The 21,374-nt window shown below is 54.1% G+C and overlaps 2 protein-coding genes across 12 annotated transcripts in view; one reads left to right on the forward strand and one right to left on the reverse strand.

The window, feature by feature from the left end:
• ZFYVE27 (zinc finger FYVE-type containing 27) overlaps positions 1–21,374 on the forward strand; it is a 65,652-nt gene that overhangs the window by 18,845 nt on the left and 25,433 nt on the right. For 2 of the 11 annotated variants that reach the window (XM_087432395.1, XM_004427921.3), the window contains one exon: positions 616–2,242. The exons of 6 other annotated variants lie outside the window; for them this stretch is intronic. In XM_087432395.1, coding sequence (XP_087288521.1) covers positions 616–680 — 65 coding nt within the window. In that variant the 3' untranslated portion in view covers positions 681–2,242. Of the gene's footprint in view, positions 1–227; positions 2,243–14,493; positions 14,801–16,810; positions 17,589–21,374 lie in introns of those variants that run through there. 3 more of the 11 variants (XM_087432388.1, XM_087432391.1, XM_087432394.1) reach the window with 3 other exon arrangements.
• SFRP5 (secreted frizzled related protein 5) lies at positions 8,210–14,123 on the reverse strand. The gene is made up of 3 exons (XM_004427926.2): positions 13,418–14,123; positions 11,100–11,177; positions 8,210–9,324 (listed from the first exon to the last, which is right to left on the reverse strand). The coding sequence occupies exons 1-3, from the start codon at positions 13,938–13,940 to the stop codon at positions 8,978–8,980; spliced, it is 948 nt and encodes a 315-aa protein (XP_004427983.2). The 5' UTR covers positions 13,941–14,123; the 3' UTR covers positions 8,210–8,977.

Genomic DNA, 21,374 nt, shown 5'->3' on the forward strand with positions numbered 1-21,374 from the left:
AAAAAAATCATTTCTTTTCCTTCTATAAAAGCTGTACATACATATTGTAAACAACAAAACAATACAGATAAGAGGAAGAGTGCCAACGTGCACACAGGATAAATGCGTGCGTGCTTTCTAAAGAAATGGGAGCATGCCTTACGTGTTGCCTTGTAATGTGTTATAATGATACATCAAGTTTTTTTTATCCTTCTGGTCATGCAAGTAACATATGCTTATTCTAGAAGATTTGGAAATTACAGAAGAAGAAGGAAGAGAAAAATAATCCTGTAATCTTACCACCCAGAGATAACCACTGTTAAAACATTTTGGAAAATTTTCTTCTGGTATTTTATTTAAAAAAACATTTTTAAAGGTGTTCTGTTGGTGCCAGAATAAGTTCTGATGCGTAGAACACCTGGGAGAGGCCTGCTGTTGGCACGGTCACCCCGAAGTCCCTGGTTCCCATGGGAAAAGTAGTCTCCAAGGGCAGCTAGTGAGCTGGTTCAGTGAGGGTGTGGGCTGGGTGGTGGGGGGTCTTTGGGGCTTTAGCGGGGTGGGGAGGTGGTTCTAGTAGTTGGGGCCTTGAGCCAAGGGCATGAGGAAGCGTCTCATCAAATTCTTCCTCCTTTTCAGCCCCTGAAGCCCAGAGAGAGACTGTGTTTGTGTGTGCCTCATGTAACCAGACCTTGAGCAAGTGAGAAGAGGGGCCAGGGTCTACCCTGGGGCCAGCAGTAGACCCACTTCCCCACCCCTTGCCCCATGTGGTGTGTGCTGGGCAAATGTGGCCCGAACGCTAGGTAGGCCTCCCCTTCCTGCCCTTGCTATCTCCAGCCAGGTTCTGGAGCTGTTCCCCACTCCTGCAGATGGCTGGTGATAGCTGTTCTCAAACCCTAGAGGGGTGAGGAGCCCCTGGAGGATCTGGCATTGCCCTGCTCTGCCCTGGCCTGGGCTGGTGGACTCAGGGCTGGGCAGGGAATATAAGCTAGAGGGCAGCAGTGAGCCAGGCCTGGTCTCAGTTGGGATCTCTGAGTATCAGGGCGTCTCTCCACACCTGGGAAGTCTAGGAGACCAGAGATCAGAAGTTGGGAAGAGGTTCTCCCCACACTGGGTATTGAGCCAAGCCTTTGGCCTCTGAAAGCCTCCAGAAGGGCCTGGGAGTGCCATGCCCAACTCTGCTGTTTGAATGTCCTTCCAGGCATCAGAATCTCATCATTTCCCCGTCAGAGAGTGTGGCCAGGGCTAACAAGACCAAAGTGCTTCTAGAAACAGGGTTAAGTTCCCAAGTTCCCCCAGAGGAGGACGTGTCTAGGAGGGGCTGGCAGAGTCCTCGTTATTAAGCGGGACAAAGCGTGGGGAGCCCCAGCAGCGTAGAGGACCTCCGCCCCACCTTGCGGAGACCTTGACTTGCAGAATCTCAGCCCATATATTGCCCTGGTGTCCTCAGCCCTTAGTCCCCAGGTAGATGCTGGGCACTCAGATCACTCTGCTCCCCTGCTCAGAGCATAGAGCACCTCTCCTTTGGCCCAGAGCTGTATTTCCTCTCCCCAGGCCCTCATCCCATGGAGTGTGAGACCAGAGCAGAGGTCCTGAAGCCCTTGACCCTTGGGGGGCGGGGAAGTGTAGGATCTCGCCGTGCTGGGTTCTAGAGTCCAGGGCTGTTCCCGAACAGCACAGTCTCAGTTGTGGGATAAGGCCAATTGGGGTCCCCATCCTCTCTCCAACAATTTCATGTTCCCTTTTGTACTCTTAGGGGCTCAGTTTCTCTCCCTAAGCCCTGAGCGGGCTCAGGCACCCCTTCCTTTCCCTGGAGCTGTCCTGCCTTTTCAAGTATTTATTTATTTATTGTGTGGTTCCTGGGAACATGTGGCATCCTGGGATGAGGAGGATGGGGGGCTTCTTCTCCCCCAGTACGCTTCCGTGGGTCATGGGCTGCCTAGGACCCGGAGCCCATAGGAGGCAGAGATGTTTCTGTACCCTAAGCAGGGACCCAAGGAGGCAGGTTGAGGAGACAAGGACCATCCTAGGCCAGCTTTCTTGCCAGGCCAACCAGTCTAGCTAGGGCTGGGCAACCAGGGGCCTGCTCCAGGCCAGGGAGGTGAAGTCCCTGGGGAGCGGACCTTGGTATACCCCCTTCTTCGGGCTCCTTTATCCTGGTAGGAGATGATCTTTAAGTACCCTGTACTTTATTTACACTGGAGAGGAACTAAAAGGATCTCTTTGTATATGGAGAATTGTCAATAAAAAGGCCTCAAGCTTCTTATGTTTTCATGCTGGTCCTTGTGCTCACCCTCTCTGGAGAGCCAGAGCCCCCCAGCACTGGCCGAGTTTGCAGGCCTGGGCTGTACTTGCCGGACAGGGCTGGAGGGGGTGTGGAGGCTGAAGTCTGGGTGAGTAGGGGCAGCCGGAAGGAAAGTGGTGCCTTGCGGGGGAAGGCTCAGCACATATTTGTCGGATTGACCTGAGGCTCTGTCTTATGACCGAATTGTGAGGGCCGGGGGTTGGGGTTGGGACCAGAACTTGGTAAATGCTAAGCAATGCAGGCTTCACAATGGAAAGATTTTAGCTAATCCCTCTGAGAAAGCAAAAAAGGATCAGTCCTCCGGGAATCTGAGAGCCAGCCGGATTGGCTATAAAATGGGAAGTATAAGCAGTTCTCTGAGAGCTGGAGTGTGTGGCGTGTTCACTGGGTGCCAGGCACCGTGGGAAGTGCTTTACACATGTCTTTTTGTTTAATCCTCATGACGCCGTATGAGGTAGGCACTGTTCTCCCCATTTTAGAGGTAAGGAAGTTGAGGCCCAAGGAAGTTAAGTAGTGGCTGTGAAAGGCCTGGCATGGCACTTTGCAGGCCAGAGCTGGGTATGAGTTGTGTCTTCCAGATGGTAGGCCTGGGGCAGTAAAGAGGGAGGGGGAGGCCCTGCCTCGGGGAGTTGAGGTTAGGTGGCAGCTACATCCTCATGGTCCCATGCACGTGCAGCTCAGACCGTGAGATGCCATGGTGTCCTTGCAGCAGGCCGAGGCCTTGGTCTGGTCTAGATGGGCTTCTGCCTAGCCCAGAAACTTCCCCTAGTATGAGGGAGCCCCAGCAGCTCCTGAGGGGCCCCGAGAGGCAGGGAAGCAGCCAGGACCTTTGTTCACTTCGTAAAGTACCAAAGTGGCCTCAGCAGCCTTGTGGTCCAGAGGAAGAGTAAAGATTTTGGAGGAATGGAAAATAGGGCATTGGAGCAAAAGGGGACAGCAGTGATAGCACTACCTGGGGAAGAGGCGGCTGGGGCTGCGCCTGTGCTTCTGCGTGCGTCATAGGTGGGTCAATTGGAAGGATGCTCAGAGATCATCCAGTCCAGCCCCTCACTGTGGACGTGACACCATGTCCATTTGAGGATGTGTGTTCCCCACAGCGTTAGAGGATGGAGGCAGAAGGGACTTCCCTTAGAACAGGAGCAGCCTGCATCAGCCGGTGAGTCCCGGCAGCAGTAGAGGCAGGTGGGCTGGCTCCACGCTTGGCCCTCCTCTGCCATCGGCTGCAGCCGTGCCGGAGTGAGTTGCCCCAGGAGCATTGCCCCCAAGCCTTTCTGTGCTGCTTTTGTCATCTGTAAAGTAGGCATGATAGTGATACCCTACCTCCTAGGGCTGCTGGAGGATGAAATGAGACAGTCCACCTGAGGCGTGGAGTGTGGTGCCTGGCACCCAGTTAAATGCACAGTGAATGCTAATCACTGCCATCTTCCTGGCAATCTTCAGAAAGAGAACAGACACTGCTCCGGATGGCTTAGGACAGTGATTTTTTTTTTTTTTTTTTTAAACCTTAGAATAGTCTTATTATTCAGAAAAGAATCTCAGAGAGGGGCTAGAGTGTACTTTGAAAAAGCAGAGTCACTATCATTTCATTTTGGGAAAATGAGCACAATGCCTGATGTTGGTGATATACAGACTATAGCATGTGTGGCTTCCGGGACATGGGATTCAGGGCTGTGAGAAACATGGTTTTCATCTTCTGGGGTCAGTAGCCTCACAGAAGGGAAGCCAGGGGGACACCTCCTTGTCCCCTTGAGGTGTGTGAGGGCCTCAGTAAGAGCAGCCCAGGGATGACGACTTTGAAGTGCAGGTACCACTGGGAAAATGAAGCCACGGCAGGCTTTACCAGGATTGGATTGTGCCCTACAGCTGGCTGGGTCACCAGCGTGGAGAGGACTGAACATGGGGTGGCCTGGAAGACAGATCATCCGTTATAGAATTGGATGCCTGGCAGCTTTGTTCTCAGGCACGCAGTAGGAGGGGACGGTCGCCAGGTTCTGCTGGGGCAGATCTGGGATGGACCGCCTGCTCCCGCAGCCTGGCTTAGGTCAAGGGTTCTGTCGAGCTTTCGTGGTTTGGTGGGGTGGGGGAGCAGCCTCCAGGAAGCCCTGGCAGACCTCAAACTGGTTGTGGTTTCTGGGGTCTTCAAGATTTGTGGTCATTGGTCACCTGGCCCTGAGAGCGGAAGCCAAATGAGGCTCCATTTTCATCCCCTTGTCTCCTTGGGACCTTCAAGGCACCCGTTTTGAGGGGCCCTGGCCCCAGCATCTGTCGTACAGCTGGGGGCTCAAAGATCATCCTACATTTATTGAGCACTTGTGCCAGGCAACCTGCTGAGCATGTCATCTCATTTAAACTTCATGACGATCCTGGAAGCTAGGGTCTGTTACTAAATACTCCATGTAACCGATGAGTAAGTGGAGGCCTGAGGAGGCTAAGGAAGCTTCCCGGGGTCACATAGCTAGCAAGCTGTGCAGCCAGGGAGTGAATTGTGCCACAGGTGCTTGTAGATGCCTCATTAGAGGAACTTTGGGTGAAGACAGCAACCCTGGCTGTCACCCTCCCCTCTCTTCTGCCGTGCCCCCACCAGCTCCAGGAGCTTCTGAGCCCCTGAGCTAACTAACAGGAGGGGCCTGCCCACCCCCCACCCTGTGAAGTGGGCTCAGCCTCCAGGGGAACAGAGGCAGCCTTGTGGCAGGAGCTTCCCCAGCTCCAGCACCGCCCGCCTTCCTTGGCTGGGTCTGTTTCTATAGCCCAGAGCAGCACATTCCATTCTCTGGCACAGCCGGGGGCTGGGGATTCTGGATTCCCCTTGCCGCCTGCTTTCTTCAGGGCCCCAGCAGAGCCTGCCGTCTGAGCTGGGACACTGGGTCCCAGCCACGCACATTCCAGCAGCAGCCACCCCCCACGTTGGATTTCCCAAAGAGTGAACTTTAGCCAGGATTACAGCCAACTAAACAGTTGTGGGATGTGAGCTTCCTTTGTGGGACTCAAGAGGCTGGATGCTGACAGGGCTGAGAGGGGAGGAGGGGTTGGATGGGGGTGGGCTGCTTTGGGAGTCGGGAGAAAAGCCATGGTCTGAGGCTGGCTCTGACGCTGTCAGGGCCCTTAGAGTGGGGTCTGAGCAGGACTCCCAGAAATCTTGTGAGGCAGGGTGGCACAAGCATGGCTGCCTGCACCCCAACTCCTGTCCTCTGCTTTGTCTCCTGCAGGCAGTAGTACAGCAGTTAAGAGCATGGGGTCAAATCCTAGCCCCACCACTATATTCAAGCTGTGTGTCCTTTAACGAGCTCATTAATCTCTCTGAACCTCCTCCTCCTCCTCATTAAAACGGGTATACTAATAGTACCTACATCAAAGGGCTGTTGGGAGGCTTAAATTCAAATGCTAAAGTTGCTTGAGTAGTGCCTGCCACCCAGCCCAGACTTGATATGTATCGTATACTAGAGTATTATATGTCTCCTCACCTGTGTTGGCTGACATGCCACCTGGGGATGTATTTTCCTAAGCAAAACCCCAAGTGTAGGTTCTGTCCCCCTTCTGAAAGTAACAGTTCTGGCTTTTAGATAAGATGTTCCTGTCTTTTCCCTGCCTTCCTGCCAGTAGCATTTCTTAGTTGATGAACAAATCAATGAGGAACTTACTGAGCACCTATTATGTGTAGGCAGTGGGCCAAGTCAAGGCCTTTGGTTAATAGAAATACTAATTACCATTTAATGAACATCTCAATGCTGGGCATTGTTTCCAGGTGCATTTCATACATATCCCCACTTAACACTCAGCCACCCTGCGAAGTAGACGTGATTACTCCATTTATAGCTGGGCAGTGCTCCCACTGTCACACGGTCACTACATCCCAGGACTAGAACCCAGAACTGGGCTCTTCTGCCTCTCCTCACCTGGTGCTGAGCGTGTAGTGGCCTACCCCAGATCCTTCGTGTTCTTTATCAGAACTCTGTACCAGCTGGGACATTTGACTTTCTGTGCTCCTTTGCAGCTAGGGATGGCCCTGTGCCTTAGTTCAGGCTGGTGAGCTAGAAGTGGAAATCTACCAGGTGGCACTTGTTGGGAAAAATGACTGTTTTCGTGATGAAAGGGCCAGAGCCTTTGCTCTCAGCCCTTCTCCACCTTGCTGCCTGGAATGTGATGGAGAAGTTGGGAGGAGGAGGCACCATGTTGTAACCATGAGAACAGAGGCCACCCCCTGGCAGAGCAGAAAGACAGAATGAGTCTGGAACCTGGACGTCCCGCCTGCCCACCTCCAGACCTCTTGTGTGGAGAAGCCCACTGTTTCTTGAGGTTTCTGTTTCATATAGTCAGAGGCAATTGTTCACCGATTCACAGCCCAGGTGCTCACCGGGCAACACTAACTGCCTGTCTCCAGACCAACCAGGAGGGAGCATTTGTGACCGAAGGAAATGAAGGGTGGGCTCAGGCCTTACAGGGCCTCCTGGGTCTTTGGGGGGACCCCAGGGAAGAGACTGCTGGGGGGTCTGAGAGCAGATGTTGGGGACAATGCTGATGTACAGAGCAGGGCCTGGCCCTTTGTGGGGGTGGGCGAGGAGTGCCATACTGGAGCTTCTGGGATGGGCTGAGGAAACCTCTCCCTGCCTGCTCCCTCTCACCAGCTACCAGCAGCTGACAGAGGTCAGTATTGTGCTCTGGCCAGAAGCAGCCTGATCCTGTGTGTTCAGTGGAAAAATAATCCCTGGTCCTGGTTGACCATAGAAGTGTCCATAAATATTTGGTGGGGGTAGGCTGGGAGACAAGGGGTGGATTGAGGGAGTCAGGTGGGCTGGGCAGGCTTTGGGTGAGGGTGGGTGGCAGTGGCTTCCTCAGAGGTGAGGAGAAACAAGCAGGCCTCTGCTGCCCCTGCCCTGTGGTGAGGCCACCTGACTGCCCAGGGAGGCGATTTATGGGCTGGCTGTCAGACCACCTGTTAGCTCACACTGGCCCCTCAGCAGATTTTGGGCCCTCCAGCCTTCCTCGTTTCTCTGCGGCAACATGCTCTTCTGAGAACCGCAGAAGCCAAGGTTTTCCTGACCTCAAGAGAATGTGGCTCCATTGTCTTGGAGGAGCAACAGGCCTGTGAGGAGAGCACCTCTGGGGGTGTCCCCACCCCCCTGCTCTGGGTACATCTGCCCTGTCCCTCAGCATTGCTCACCCTCATCCTGCCTCAGCGGTCCATCTAGATAAGATGGAGGTTCTCAACTCTGGCTGCACAGCACCCCAGGGAGCATCTAGAAATGTTGATTTCTGAGCACCCTCCAGAGATTGGGATTTAATTGCTTTAGAGTGGGGCCCGGTATTTTCTAAAAGCCCCCTAGATGATTGGAAGGTTTACTTGGTAAAATGCAGATTCTGATACTGCAGGTCTGGGGTGGGGCCTGAGCTTCTACATTTCTAACCAGCTCCCAGGTGGTGCCGATGCTCTCTCCAGGGACCACGCTTAGAGTAGCACCAGCCTACACCGTCATCTGCTGCAGGTCAGGACCAGTGCCCAGGGGTGCCTGAGTGCTGAAGGGTTGGGAGTGACACGTTAGGATTCTGGCTCTGCAGAGCAGTCCCTGTGGCCCAGCCTTCTCGGGCTCCTTGGAGCAGGCATTGCTGTGTCAGGGAGATGCTACAGGACGGTCCGTGGGAGCCTTCTGACTGAGGGAGAAGGCTGGGGAACTGGGCATCTCTGTCCCTCCTCAGGGACAAAAGGATGGTCATCTCCATCCCTCAGTTAGTGGTGGGGATGAGAAGGGTGACCCTTGCTGTGTGCTCTTGGGGGATCCTACAAAAACACGGGCCTGGCTCTCCTTAGGCATTCCAAGTATGTGTGTGGACGGGCCGTGGGTTACGACAAAGGCCTCTTTCTAAAAGTCCCTTCTGAACCTCCCTCTCCCCACCTCTGGGGAACCAGCTGACAAAGGAATCACCTGGTTAAAACCAACTGTTGTTTTCTTTGATTTAATTAAAAACTTAAAAAAAACAAACAAAAAAACCCAAACCCTACCTGCATCAGTCTAGTGCCTATGGCCTCGCAGCGGTAGCAATAATTTACTCGTCAGGGTAAAAGGGACATGCGGAGGCTGAGGAATGAACCCTGAGAAGCGAGCCTGTGGGAGGGGTCTGGGCTGGGCTTCTCTGCGGTCCAGTGGGAAGGGAAACGGGCAGAGACGGGGAAGGTGGGGAGAGGTGGCTGGAGGGCACTGTGACCCTAGGGCCTTTCCTTTGGGGGGGCTACGATGAGGACATGTGTAGGGGCAGTGGGGGCAGAGGACTGTCCCCCAAGTAGCTCAGCCTAATATCAAGACTTGTCTCTCCAAGGCGAGGGCCCACCACTGACAGGAGTTGACACCACTCTGAAAGCCACCTTCTCAGGCTGCTCAGAGCCCCTCCAACCTTCCCTTGCTCTCTCCACCCTCTGCCTACTTTCTGAGACCCTGGGGTTTCCCTCCAAATGAGAAAGCCTTGCTCCTAAGACAGGAAGCTCCCAGGGACCTCAGAACCCCTTGGTCAAGGACAGCCCGGCCTCCACGCCCATCCCTTAGGGCCTGTGCTGGGTACCAACTCTGCATGAAACTGCCCTCAGGCAGGGACTGGGTCAACCTGGGGGTAGGGGCGAGGCCAGGTGGGCAGGAGGAGAGAGTGTGCCCTAGGGGCGGGACAGAGGGCAAGGCATAGCTGGCTGGGTGGGGCAGGGAGGAGCGCCCTTCAGTGGGGTTCAGCGGCCCCATAGAAGAAGGGGTAGTAGAGGGAGCAGGGGTAGGAGAACATGAATTTGACCGCGAACTTCATCTCCTTATTCTTCTTGTCCCAGCGGTAGACGGCCATGAGCAGCAGCTGTCCGTCCACTTTGCGGCCCATGACCAGGAAGCTGCCGGCCAGGCTGTCCAGCTGTGGGCAGGGGCAGCCGGCGCCGTTCTTCATGTGCAGCACCAGCCTCTTGGTGTCCTTGCGCTTCAGGGGGCCCGGCTTGAGCAGCTTCTTCTTTTTCTGGGCTCCAATCAGCTTCCGGTCCCCATTCTCTACCTTGATCTCCTTGATGCGCATTTTGACCACTGTTGGTGGGGGGGGGGACGTGGACAGAGAGACAGCATGACAACGGTCAGGTTTGCTCAGGGCGCTGATGGCCCCACAATTTGTGCTCGTGCCTGAAGCTCCAAGCCTGGGGCGTGGGGAGGTGGAGCTTATATGTGTCCATTTAATATACATGAAGCTCCTATCACATGCTGGACTTTCCCCAACGTTATCACATTTCATCCTCGACACACTGGGGAAATGAGGTTTGGAGAGGCTGTGACCTGCCTGGATCCTAGAGCCTGGATTGAACCGAGGTCTGGCCGACTGCAGAGCCTGTGCCTTTCCCTGACACCAAGTCGGGGGTGGAGAGCTTTAGATGGGGAGTGGAGCAGGGTGTTGGGCTCCCTGGGGAGGGAAATATTGGGGGTGGAGCTGACCAACTGAGGGAGGGGGTTGGTGGAGTGGGGTCCTTGTGATGGAGGGAAGCTGGACTTGGTGATCTCTGGGGATGCTGCCAAATGGATTTCTGGCTGTGTGTGTGTGAAGTGTGAGTGTGGTTGGAGCAGTGGTGGGCTGGTAAATGTGTGACAGCCGGCTCTGGGGAGGGGTCCTGCTCTGTAGCATGGGCTGGTTTCCATGGGGTAAATACCCACCACAACCCACCGGATCACTGGGCATAGGGTTGGGAAGCTCTGCACACAACCAGCTCTTGCGAACGCACCACTGTGATCTGTGTGACACTGTGAAGTGTGGGTGGGAGTGTGTATGTGTGGTGCTGTGTGTTTTTGTGTATTAGAGTATGTCTGTGGTGTGTGTAGGAGTGTGAGTGTGTGGGGGGCAGAGCGTGGAGGTGGCTGAAGGCCAGAGAGTGGTCAGAGAGTGACTGTCCAGGGCACTCTGAGGTGGCCACAGAGAGTCTGATACAGTTGGGGATAGGAAGTCCTGAGCTTGGGGGAGGTCACTTAGGCTACTCTCCTCTTCCTTCAGCCTCTGGGCCCCCTTCTCTGTGATCAGCCAGAGAGAAGCCAGAGAATAACTGTCCACCCAGGGAAGGAAATTGTTATAGACTCGCTTTCCTGCTCTCTCTTTCTTCTCCTACCTCCTCTCTCTCTTTCAGACCCACATACCTTGCAATAGTACTATTCTCTTTCCAAACAGATTAGCGACATAAAAGACCTACTGAAGTAAGGATTTCATTGCTATCTCTTTTTTGTAGACAGAGAGGCTAAGACACAAAACAGGAGCCGACTTGGCAAAGATCACATGCTGGGCTCTGCGGTCCACGAGGAGCCAGGTCCTGACTAGACTTGGGTCAGCTGCCCAGGAATGGGGAGGCTCCTGGATGAAGCTGTGGGACAGGTGACCACAGCTCCCCTGGCCAGAGGTGCCTCAAGTACTAGGCAGAGGTGCCCAGGGACGAGGGGCTGCACTTCCATCCTGGAGCCCATCTTCCACCTGCTGCCCCCATCCATCTCCAGCCTAAGCCTGCTTCTCCCAAAGAGAATCCAGCCCTGGAGGCCCCTCTGTGGACAGCGCCAAGGGAGGGCCTCAGGAGCCCTGGCCAGCGATGGTTCTGAGGCCCACGGACCATGGCCTTGAGGGGCTTCTGAAGCCCCTGAGATGTCTTGCAAAAACAGGCGCATTTCTGTGGGGAGAGAGTTCATGGTTATCATCAGATTCTAAAAGGGGTCCATGATGCAAAAACTGTTAGGACTCACAGTGATGAGTGTGGGCACATTCGTGTGTGTGTGTGTGTCAAGGAGGAGGGGCTGGGCTGGCATCGGGGCAGTGGCCACGTGGGCTCCACACTCACCAAAGTCGCTGGAGCACATCTGCTCCATGAGGCCGTCGGCGCTGTGCTCCATCTCACACTGGGCGCAGATCTTGGTCACTGGAGAGGGAAGCAGGGGTGGGGTTGAGGGAGGCTGGTGGGGGGATCAGAGTCCAAAGAGCCACTTAGGATGCAGGCTTCCCCACTGAAGAGCCACCTCCCCCTGCCGAGCCTCCACTTCGTCATCAGGAAATGGGAGGACAGTAGTGATGAGACCACCTGCTCACTGAGTGGTTGTGAGGTTCAAAAGAGACAAGGTTGTGCAGGGACAAAACTGCCCAGGTGGGCACGACTGCCCCATGACCCTGGCAGCTGCAACCGTGATGTGCAGTGTCTTCTTCTAATAGAAATTTTGTCTCATTTAATCCTCAGCCTATGAGGCAGGTATAATTATTCCTATTTTAAAGAAAAGGAAACTGAGGCCCCTAGTGGCTACCCAAGTCTGCAAAGCTAGTGAGAACTGAGCTTAGCACTCAGGATTTGTGATTCCCAGGCTAGTGCTGGGGTGGGGGTGTTTGTGGAATCTTTCTAGGAACACGAGGTCCAGGCAGGTGGGTAAATGAGTGACACTGGCAGGGCAGGGTCTGTGGTAAACTGAGGGACACCCCTTCTAAAGTGGCAGCTTAGCCTGGCCAGAACTTCCGATTTTTCAAGGGAAGCCAAAACTCAATTTTTTAATGAAATATTCTCAGTTTTATCTCTTGGCCGCACAAACACTTCAGGCTGCCTCTGGTCCTCAGGCCACCACACAGCACCTGACCTTTGCTCTCCTAGCTGGGCGCCCCATCGTGGGGAAAGGGGGGCCCAAAGAGGGCGGGAGTGCGAGGGCAGGGCCGGGATTCGAGCCTGGGATTTCCCTGCCTTCCAGGCTAAGTCTGGGCTCCAAGAAAACCAGTAAAGGAGCCATGCCAGGATCCCCACTGGGGACTGTGCTCTCTCCCCACTGCTTCCCCGTCCCATTTCCAACCTGAGGATAGGCGGGTTTCCCTTCTCTTGACCCTGCCCTGTCACAGGACCCCCACCCAACCACAACTCTCAGGAGGGCATGGGTGTGTAGGGCCCGGGACTGTGGACTGCGTGGGTGAGGTTAGCCCTGAGGGAGTGGGTGGGGCGTGGAGGGTCCAGCTGCTTTTTGGGGGCAGAGTCATAGGGAAAAAGGGGAGCAGTGCTGCCCTTTGGGGGAGTCCCAGCGTCAGGGGCTCCTTAGACTCGATTAACCGCCCAGGCAAAGCTTTCCTGCTCGTGGCCACTGTTTAGCTTCCTGTCTGGTGCCTGGCCGGGGTTTCCTCTGCCTGGAAGGAGTTAGGCAGACAGTGGGGGAAGGGTCAAGGGGTACACTCAGTGAAGGGGAGGCTGAGACCAGGGAGGAATTAGGGGTAATGGGACTGGGGGTAGGTGGGAGTGGCACTTAGGGTCTTATAGGTTTGGGGAACCTGGGATTGCTTCCTCTTTTACAGATGGGAAAACCGAGGCTCCAAGTTTAGCAGCTCGCCTAAGGGCTCCATGTTAGGGGGAGAGCCTGGCTATCTGCTCTTTGTTCTGCACTGAGCCTTACCCAAGGGTCTCCCAGCCTGGGGGTCGGGGAAGAGGGTGGGAGAATTTAGGGTTCCCAGGCACAGAAAATGGGGGGGGCATAGCCCAGGAGTGCGCTTAGCCCAGGTCTTTTGCTATATCTCTTCCCTAGGCCCTCCTCCCTCCCAGGGTCCTAACACGGAGTAGGGGTGCTGCTTGTCTTGGTGCCCCGGGGTCCAAGGTGCTGTGGAGGAGGAGAAAGGCATTGTTTATCCAGCCTGGGCATTCTTGGGCTGAGTGAGGTGATAAGGCATCTATAGGGACAGCATTGGGGTCACTCCAGGGATTCCAGCGGCTTGAGAAGGTGGGCCCCAGTGAGGGACGCCAGGGGGGTTTTCAGGAACGGAGTTGGAATTGGGGAGAACCAGTGGGACTGTCCAGAGCAGCAGGGAGGCACTAATCTGGTAGTCCATGGTGGGTCAGAAGGCGGGAAGGCTGCGGGGGACAATTCCCTGGGCACGCGGGGCTGAGTGAAGACGGGTGTGTGTGTGTGTGTGTGTGTGTGTGTGTGTAGACGGTGTGTGTGTGTAGACGGTGTGTGCGGGGCTGAGTGAAGACGGGTGTGTGTGTGTGTGTAGACGGTGTGTGTGTGTAGACGGTGTGTGTGTGTGTAGACGGTGTGTGTGTGTAGGGGGTGGCACCTCCGGGGGGCTCGCAGAGCTGTGGTAAGGGATTGGGGGAGCGGCATCCGTCCGGCCCACCTCGCGGGCACCCAGCGGCGGCGCTACCTGGAGGCGCGGTGGCGGGCAGGTGCCCGAACTGCACGGCGATGCAGAGGTCGTTGTCCAGGGGGAACTTGTGGCAGTGCAGCATCTCGGGCCAGGGGAAGCCGTAGGCCTCCATGAGCGGCGCGCAGCCGGCGCGCACGGCCTCGCACAGCGAGCGGCACGGGTAGATGGGCCGGTCGAGGCAGACGGGCGCGAAGAGCGAGCAGAGGAAGACCTGCGTGTCCGAGTGGCAGCGCTTGGCCAGCAGCGGCAGCCAGCTGCTCGCCTGCTGCTTCACCTCCGCCAGGCTCTCGTGCTCCAGCAGGTTGGGCAGCCGCATGCGCTTGTACCCCACGGTGTGGCAGAGCGGCAGGTCGGCGGGGATGTCGAGGCACTGCGGCGGCTTGGAGTACGAGCGCCCGTGCAGCGGCTCGGTCTGCCAGCCGTAGTAGTCGTACTCCTCGCCGCGCGCCGGCGCCCGCTGCAGCGCCCCCAGCAGCAGCGCCAGCGCGGCCGCCCGTGCGACCCCCGCCGCCGCCCGCATGGCTGCGCAGGCCCCCGACGCTCGGTGCGCGGCGCCCCAGGTGCCCGGCGTGCGCCCGCGGCCCCGACGCTCCCCTGTGGCAGTCGCCGACGCTGAGGTCGCCCAAGTGGGTGGCAGCTTTCGCTCCGCTCCCGGGCGCACCGAGTGATCCGGACGCCTCCCACCTCGGGGCTCCAGCCCTGGCTTCGCCGCGCGCCCCAACCAATCTCTGGCCGCCCGGCCCCCGCCCCAAGGCAGGGAGGCAGGGTGGAGCCCCCTCGGCCCCTCCCGCCCGGCTCCCGCGTCCCGCCTAGCGCCGGCTGGTGAGCCCCTCTCCGCTCACGAGCTTCCCTGCCACCGCCCGGTCTCGCCTTGCGCCTCTCCCCGGGGCTTCCTCACCTCCCTCGGCACTTTCCTCGCCCCTCTCCTCCATCCTTCCTCCTTATCTCTCTCCGCCACAGCCTCTCCTGTTCCTTTTCTCACTCACTTCACTCGCTTATCTCTCCGCCTGGGCCTTTCCCCCTCCGCTCTGCTTTCTCTTCCCTAACACCTCGGTTCTCCCTTCTCCCGGCAGGAGGCTCCTGGCTGCCCACACCCTCCTGGTCCAGGCGGGCAGTTCTTCACCCCTCGGCCCTCAAGCATTCCCTGAGCTCCTGCTTGGTGCCGGGCACCACACTGGCTGCTGGGGAATCAGAGATGGGTATGACCCAGAACGCACCTCCAGGGACCTTACAGCCTAGTGTGGGCGAAGATGATCATAACTACTGTTTAGTGAGCTTTTACTAAGTGCCAGAGACACTGCACAGCACTTTACAACCTTATCAACTACTATTTCTAATGATAGCTAATCCTTACTGTGTGCCAAGTTTGTTCTAAGCACACTGCGTGAATTACCTCATTTAATTCCCACAATAATGCTATAAGGTGGGTAGGTACTATTATCATCCCCCCTTTGCAGATAAAGGAAGTGAGGCAAAGAAAAGATTGGTGCCAGGCCTTGAACTCAGGTAGTCTGGTTTCAGAGTCAGAGCCCAGATACAACCAGCATTCTCGATGCTGAGTCTGCAGGCTTCATGGCAATGGGAGGCTCAGAGAGGTAAAGTAATTGGCCCTTGGTCACATAGCTAACAGGTGAAGGATCCAGGATTCCAGGTGTTGGGCTCCAAAGGCCAGGGCTTAATCACTCTGCCCTAAGATAAATTCCAGCCTAGGGTAGGGAATGCTATGGGAAGAGAGGGTACCTCCTCCAGGAGCCGGGAGGAGGAAGGAGTTGAGGAGGCTATCCAGGGAAGCATCAGAGAGGAACCTCATGTTTGGAGTCTTTTCCTCCTGGCTGGGCCCTGCCTTACATTGGCTTTCCTCTGGGAGGAGCTTTGGACCAGAGGCTTGGGGGTGGGAGGCTCCTTCTTGAGAGCCTGGCCTGACCTCCCAGCCTTTGGTGGGGAGGGACCCTGGGAGGTGTCTCGTAGAAGGGCTTATGGTGCCCTGGGGGCTGGCTCTGCTGGGAAGCAGGAGTGCTGGGGCACTTGCCCCCTCCGCTCCTGCCCTTACAACCCCATCCCCATCCTCCTGAATGTTTCCAAGGCTCCTGTCTTCCTGTGGACCTGTCCTTGCAGTGGTAGTGGAGAGAGGTGAGGGACCACTCCTATTGGTAGTCAACAGACACACATGAAACACCTACTGTGTGCAAGGCTTGAGGTGTGGTGCACACATCACAGAGGGGGATACAGAAAAGCAAGACATAGGCCCCGCTTCATCTGATCAAGTTGTGAGAAAAAAACACAAGGCAAGGCAGAGGAGCAGAAGAAAATTCATCAGACAGAGCCCAGGGGTGAGAGGGGATGTCTTTTGATGTCCAGGATGACCTAGTTGGGTCCGGGTAGACCAAGCCCCCCTTCTCCCTCTCCCAACCCCAGCACGAAGAGGTTCTGCGGGTGACCACTCGAAGGTGAAGAACCAGTCCCCACAGGGCTAGACAGCATAGTGTAGTAATGGTGCAAGCGCTTGACTCTGTGGACAGAGTCAGGTTCAAATCCAAGTGCATACTCCCTGAGTGACCTTGGGCAAGTACTTACTGTTCTGACCCTCCATTTCCTTGTTTGTAAAATGGAATCTCCTCAGCAGTTGTTGTAAGGGGCAAACAAAATGATGCATGGAAAGAAAGCTGCCTGCACAACGCTAGCACATAATAGGCACCTAGGAATGTTAGATCTCCAAGGGATGCGTGACCTTAGGGTAAAAATGTGGTGTATGTTCTGAAAACCCCCTCGGACACCTCGGCCCTGGCTCTGGTTTGGGACTCTGACCAGCAATCCTGCTCCCTCACTCCAGCTTACCCGTCTCCTCCCCTCTGGGCTTGGCAGGGCTCCTGCACTCCAGGGGAGGTGTGGCCTTGGGCACTGGAGGGGGGGTATTGGAGCTCTCCAGGTGGTTGTGCAAGGTGCTGGCTCCCTGGGCAGCTGGTCGCCGTGCTGTTCTTGGCGGGCCAGTGCCCGGCCTGGATAGAGCGAGGCATTGTTCTCTCTGCTGGTTATGTAAGAACTGCACATGGTTTGAGAGCTGGGTGAGTCTGTACCTGGCAGCTCCAGGGGCTCCGAAGGGCAGAGGGGCCAGGCTGGAAGCCTCCTGGAAGAAGAAGATAGGCAGTCTTTACCTGGCAACTCTGCCTTGGGGACCCCTGAGGCTTCCTGACACGGGACCCCTGATGAGATGGAGGAGGGAAGCCCTTTACAGGAACAGAGCCCAGGTGGGAGCTGCACCCTGGGGAGTCACTCAGGGAAGCTCTCCTTCTGAGGCCAGGCCACTCGGTTATCCTGGCTCTGTGGCAGAGAAGGGAGGAGGCTGCACTCTGATGTGGTACCCTTTCCTGATGAGGCTCTTCTGGGCCCTAGGCAGATGACTGGAACACCTGGCATGCTGGGCATCTGTCCATTTTGGAGCTTCTACAGTCTGTCCAGGCGCACATTTTCCCCAGCTGATGGAAGGGACCATTCGTTCAAAAGAATGTGTATTCATGGTTTGTTGTGAGCAAAGTTCTACATATATACTTCTTAGATCAAACTTGTTAATTATGTTATCATATCCTATATTTTTCTACTTTTTTATTGCCTACTTTAATGGTTCTCTAAGTGTGGTCAGGGTTCCCCTGAGGGTCCCCAAGTCTACAAGGTCAAAATTGTACATAATTTGAAGATCCACTCAAAGTATATACAAGATAGACCAATAGATTTTAAGGTAACAGAGTAAGAAAAGTTTATTGATGTGGATTCAGATTCTACATTACAACCAACATTTAAGGAACTGTCACATGTCAATTTTTGGTAGTATCAAAGAAGAATATCCACAATATCTGAAAAGGCTATTAAAATACTGTCTTTTCCAACTACATTTCTGTGTGAGGCCAAATTTTCTTCATATACTTCATCCAAAACAATGTATAACAACAGATTGAATGCAGAAGGAGATATGAGAATCTGACTGTCTTCTATTAAACCAGACGTGAGAGAGGTTTGCAAAAATGTAAAACAATGCCACTCTTCTCACTAATTTTTTTCCTTTGTAAAATATAATTATTTTCCACAAAAGTTTGTTATTTATGTTAACATATAATGGGTTTATTATTGTTATCTTAAATGAATTAATAAATTAAAATTTTCCTCAGTCTTAATTTTAAACATGGTAAATATTGATAGGTGTAAACTCACATAGACAAAAGCTCTTTAATTTAATATAAAATCTCAATAATTTTTAAGAGTGCAAAGGGGTCCTGAGACCAGAAAGTTTAAGAATTGGTGGTTTATTTATTCTGTTCATTTCTGTTAGAGGTGTATAAAATCTACTTTGATTGTATTTGCTAATTTTTCCTTTTTTTTCTTTTGAATTAGGTTCGCTTTATATTTTTTGAAGCTATGTTGTTAGGAGCATAAAGTTTCATGATTATTGTATGTCCCAGTTGGACTGTAATTTCTATCTGTATGAAATAGCTTTCTTTGTTCCTTTTAATGCTTTAGTCTTGGGAATAATAATTCCATGAACCAACATTTAACTAGACCCTGCTATGGGCCAGGCATACACGTGAAAGAGTCTCAGTCCCTGTCCACGTGGAGAATATGGATACATGAAGGCGAGGTAGTGTAGTGCAAAGAGTCTGGGCTTTGAGTCAGACTGACCAGTGGTGAAGGCTGACCGCTTCCTAGCTGTGTGTCCTTGGACATATGTCTACTGGTGTTTGAACCTTAGTTTCTTCATCTGTAAAATGGGGTTAATAACATCTATTTACTGGGTGGTAGTGAAGACTTACTGAGATAAGGGATGAGAGAAGCACCCAGCAGAGTGCCTGGCATATAGTAGCTCTGTGATCAGTGCTGTAACAGAGCCATAAGCCAGGAGACCTGCTCCATTCATGCCTCCTTACAAGGCCCCTGGGAGAGGCAGTGTGCAGCTGTGGGGAGAGCACCAAGCTTGGATTCAGAAGATCTGAGCTGTGTGTTTTCAACTTATTAGTCAGTCCCTCCCCCACCTTGAGTCTGTTTCCTCGTCTGCGAAATGGGAAGGACTCTCTCTGCCTTGCATTCTCCATGGGCTATCTCGAGGATCAAATGAGATAATGAAAATGAAGGGAGTTGGGATGACAATGGAGGTGACACTGACTTTGTTCTTGGCCTGAGGTGGGACCTCTTCCATCACCAGCTGTGAGAAAGTCCTGCCAGCACAGGCTTGCCTGCCTCCCCGGAGAGCTGGGATACCAGAAGTGGGGAGACAGAATCTGGTCCTTATTTCAGAGTCTCCTGGAATTATCTGCTTTTTACAATCTCAGTGTCCCCCCCACCGCCCCAGGACACCTGTCTTCTTGGCAGCTGCTGTCGAGTGCTCTGCAAAAAGTCCAGGGTGAGTGGTGTGTGTAATTAAGAGAACCACTGGTGCTAGCAGAGACCCATTGCTGTTGTCCTGCAGCGTCTCCCCATCCCCCACCATTTTCCATAAGAGGAAAGTAGAACTTGGCCTCCCTGACTCCCAGTCCAGTGCTCTTCCTACCACACCTACAGCACTGTTTTACTTTCCAGGATTTTAGCTTTGTTGATTGCAAAGTCAACATCTGTCCCAGCGGCCCCCAGCTGCACAGGCGGTGCTCTGGGCAGCAGTTCAGGAAGGCCTGCTCAGGATCTCTGGGCGCCCTGGTAGCACCGGGGGCCTGGTTGTGGAGGGGCTGGAGCCAGGCTCACTGTCACTGAATTAAGTGGCCAGGGAGGGGAGCCGCAGCCCTCTCTTCTGTGAGCCTGGACACTGGCTAGCTCTTGCGTTGTCCTGGGTCTCATGTGGCTCAGGAATAAAAGCAGAGGCCAGGCTTGTCTTGGGCCTGGGGCTTGGTCTAGCTCTAAGAATGCCCATCTGAAGTGCAAAAGGCGGTGGGATGGGGGGTACTCTCTGGACAGGGCTGGGGATGGAGAGAAGGCTGAGTAACGCTTTTCTCTTCTCCCTGGGGCCCCAGCACACTTGGGAGCCCCAAGGCTGTGGCTAGTGGGCAGCCCTGGCTAGAAGCACGTCAGAGAGGCAGCCAAGTGTTTTGGTTCAGAGCATGAATTCTGGAGTGAGGCTGGATTCTAATGTCAGCAATGCTGCTTGACCTTGGGCAAGTTATTTAACCTCTCTGTGCTTCAGTTTCCTCACCTGGAAAATGAGGATAATAACAATAATTCCTTATAAGATTACTGAGAGCATTAGAGTTCATTTAGTAATTGCTTAGAAGGAAGAGCTATCTCTGTAATTGTTAGCTGATACTATTGAACATTGGCGTGACACTAGTCTTTAGAGACTGTCACCAAATTCTGCAGCTCCTCCCTCCTAATGCCTCTTAAATCCACCTGTGCTGTCCCTCCTCACTGCTGTCCTTCCTCATTGCTCTGGGCTGCCCGCCGGTCTCCTTGTTTTCCACTCTGCAGGAGCAAAGCGATCATTTCCAGTTGCTAACCTGAGAGCCTCCCCCTTCAGCTCCAGACCCTCGCTTGCTCCGATTGCTCTTAGCATAATGTTCTTACCAAGACTCCTGGAAGGCCAGGCCTCCCAGCTGGGCAGTCTCATAGCATCCCGACCCTCCCTTTGCAGCCCTCATCACGCCGGTCACCGTATCACTAGCTTTACTTTCTCAATGTCTGGCTTCCCAGTAGACTGAGAGCTCTGCAAGGGCAAGACTTTGTCTTGTTCCTCTCGGTTTCTCCTGCTCCTAGCACACAGTCAGTCACATAGTAGGTGCTCAATAAATGTTGCATGAATGAACAACTGGATGGACGTCTGAATACTTGGTGGAAGGGAGTGGCAAAAGAAAGGAGTCTTTGGAGCCTGATGGGCTCAGGCTGGAGCCAGCTTCCTTTAACCGTTTTTGGGCTCTGTTGGAATTCTTGGGAGGCCCAGGGACGATCAGGAGGATTATAGGGCGATTCTAGAGAGAGCTGGTGGGGACCTCGTAGAGTAAGTTGAATGGTATGTCATGCTTGCTGAGGGCCTGGGGGTGACGGACAAGCCCCCTAAGCTCATGTTGACTTCCCTCCCTCCCTCTCTTAAATACTTGTTTAGGTCATCCTAGGTGCCTGGCATTACGCTCTGTGCTTTCCCATACATTATCTCATTTAGTTATCCCAGTAGCACCGTGAGGGACACATTATTATCGCCATTAATATGAGAAAACTGAGACCCAGAGAGGTTCAGTAACTTGCCCGGAGTCACACAGCCAAGAAGCAGAGCTAGGACTCGAACCCAGGACTTCCCTCTGTGGCTGTGGATTCCTGCCTGCATGTGAGAAGTGGCTGTGGGGAGTTCCATCCTGTTGAGCACTGACCCCAACTGCCTTGCAGGGGAGGAGGGCCCCAGGGCCAGAGCAGACAGTCAAGTAACTGAGGTGGCTGCAGGTTTGACTCTGGTTGGCAAGGCTGCTGCCCTCAGGGAGCTCAGGGTCTAGAGGGGCAGCCAGCTGATGAACAGACACACAAAGAGCTTATAATCACAACTGGAGTGACTTCCTGGTGGAGGGTGGAGAGGTGCCCCAAAGCCTCCTCTTTGTGGAAAGTAGGGTGAGCACTGAACACAGAGTCAGAGGCACTTGTTATTAGGATTTTGCATCTACCACTGTGGGAACTCGGATAAGACCCAACTCCCTGTGCCTCAGTTTCCCCTTCTGCTAAACAGAAACTTTCTTTTACAGATTTGTTGGTAAGATTAAATGAGAAGTACCTGAAGATGCTTAAAACTGCTCCAGTTTAAGTGTTCAAAGAGTTGTTTGCAATCACAGGAGGCAGCCAGGGCACGCTCCCCACTCTCTCCGCCGGGCTATGGCTGTGTGGGCCCTGGGGACCCCGGATTTTTAAAATGTTTCAGTTGGAAGCTGTTCTCTCTTCTGGTGGTTCCTGACCACCCAGGGTCTGGTAAGGCGGTGCTAAAGACTCATAAACTGTTTTCCATGTT

This window comes from Ceratotherium simum, chromosome 6 (genome assembly GCF_057802395.1).
Source record: "Ceratotherium simum simum isolate JZ-2026a chromosome 6, ASM5780239v1, whole genome shotgun sequence".
Classification (NCBI taxonomy): Eukaryota; Metazoa; Chordata; class Mammalia; order Perissodactyla; family Rhinocerotidae; genus Ceratotherium; species Ceratotherium simum.

Excerpts from the sequence above, each read along its gene's own strand:
- SFRP5 (XM_004427926.2), bottom strand. The coding sequence starts at position 13,940 with ATGCGGGCGGCGGCGGGGGTCGCACGGGCGGCCGCGCTGGCGCTGCTG. Across the intron at positions 11,178-13,417 it reads GCCCGCCACCGCGCCTCCAG|TGACCAAGATCTGCGCCCAG; the intron begins GTAGCGCCGCCG and ends TTCCCTCTCCAG. Across the intron at positions 9,325-11,099 it reads GATGTGCTCCAGCGACTTTG|TGGTCAAAATGCGCATCAAG; the intron begins GTGAGTGTGGAG and ends CCCCACCAACAG.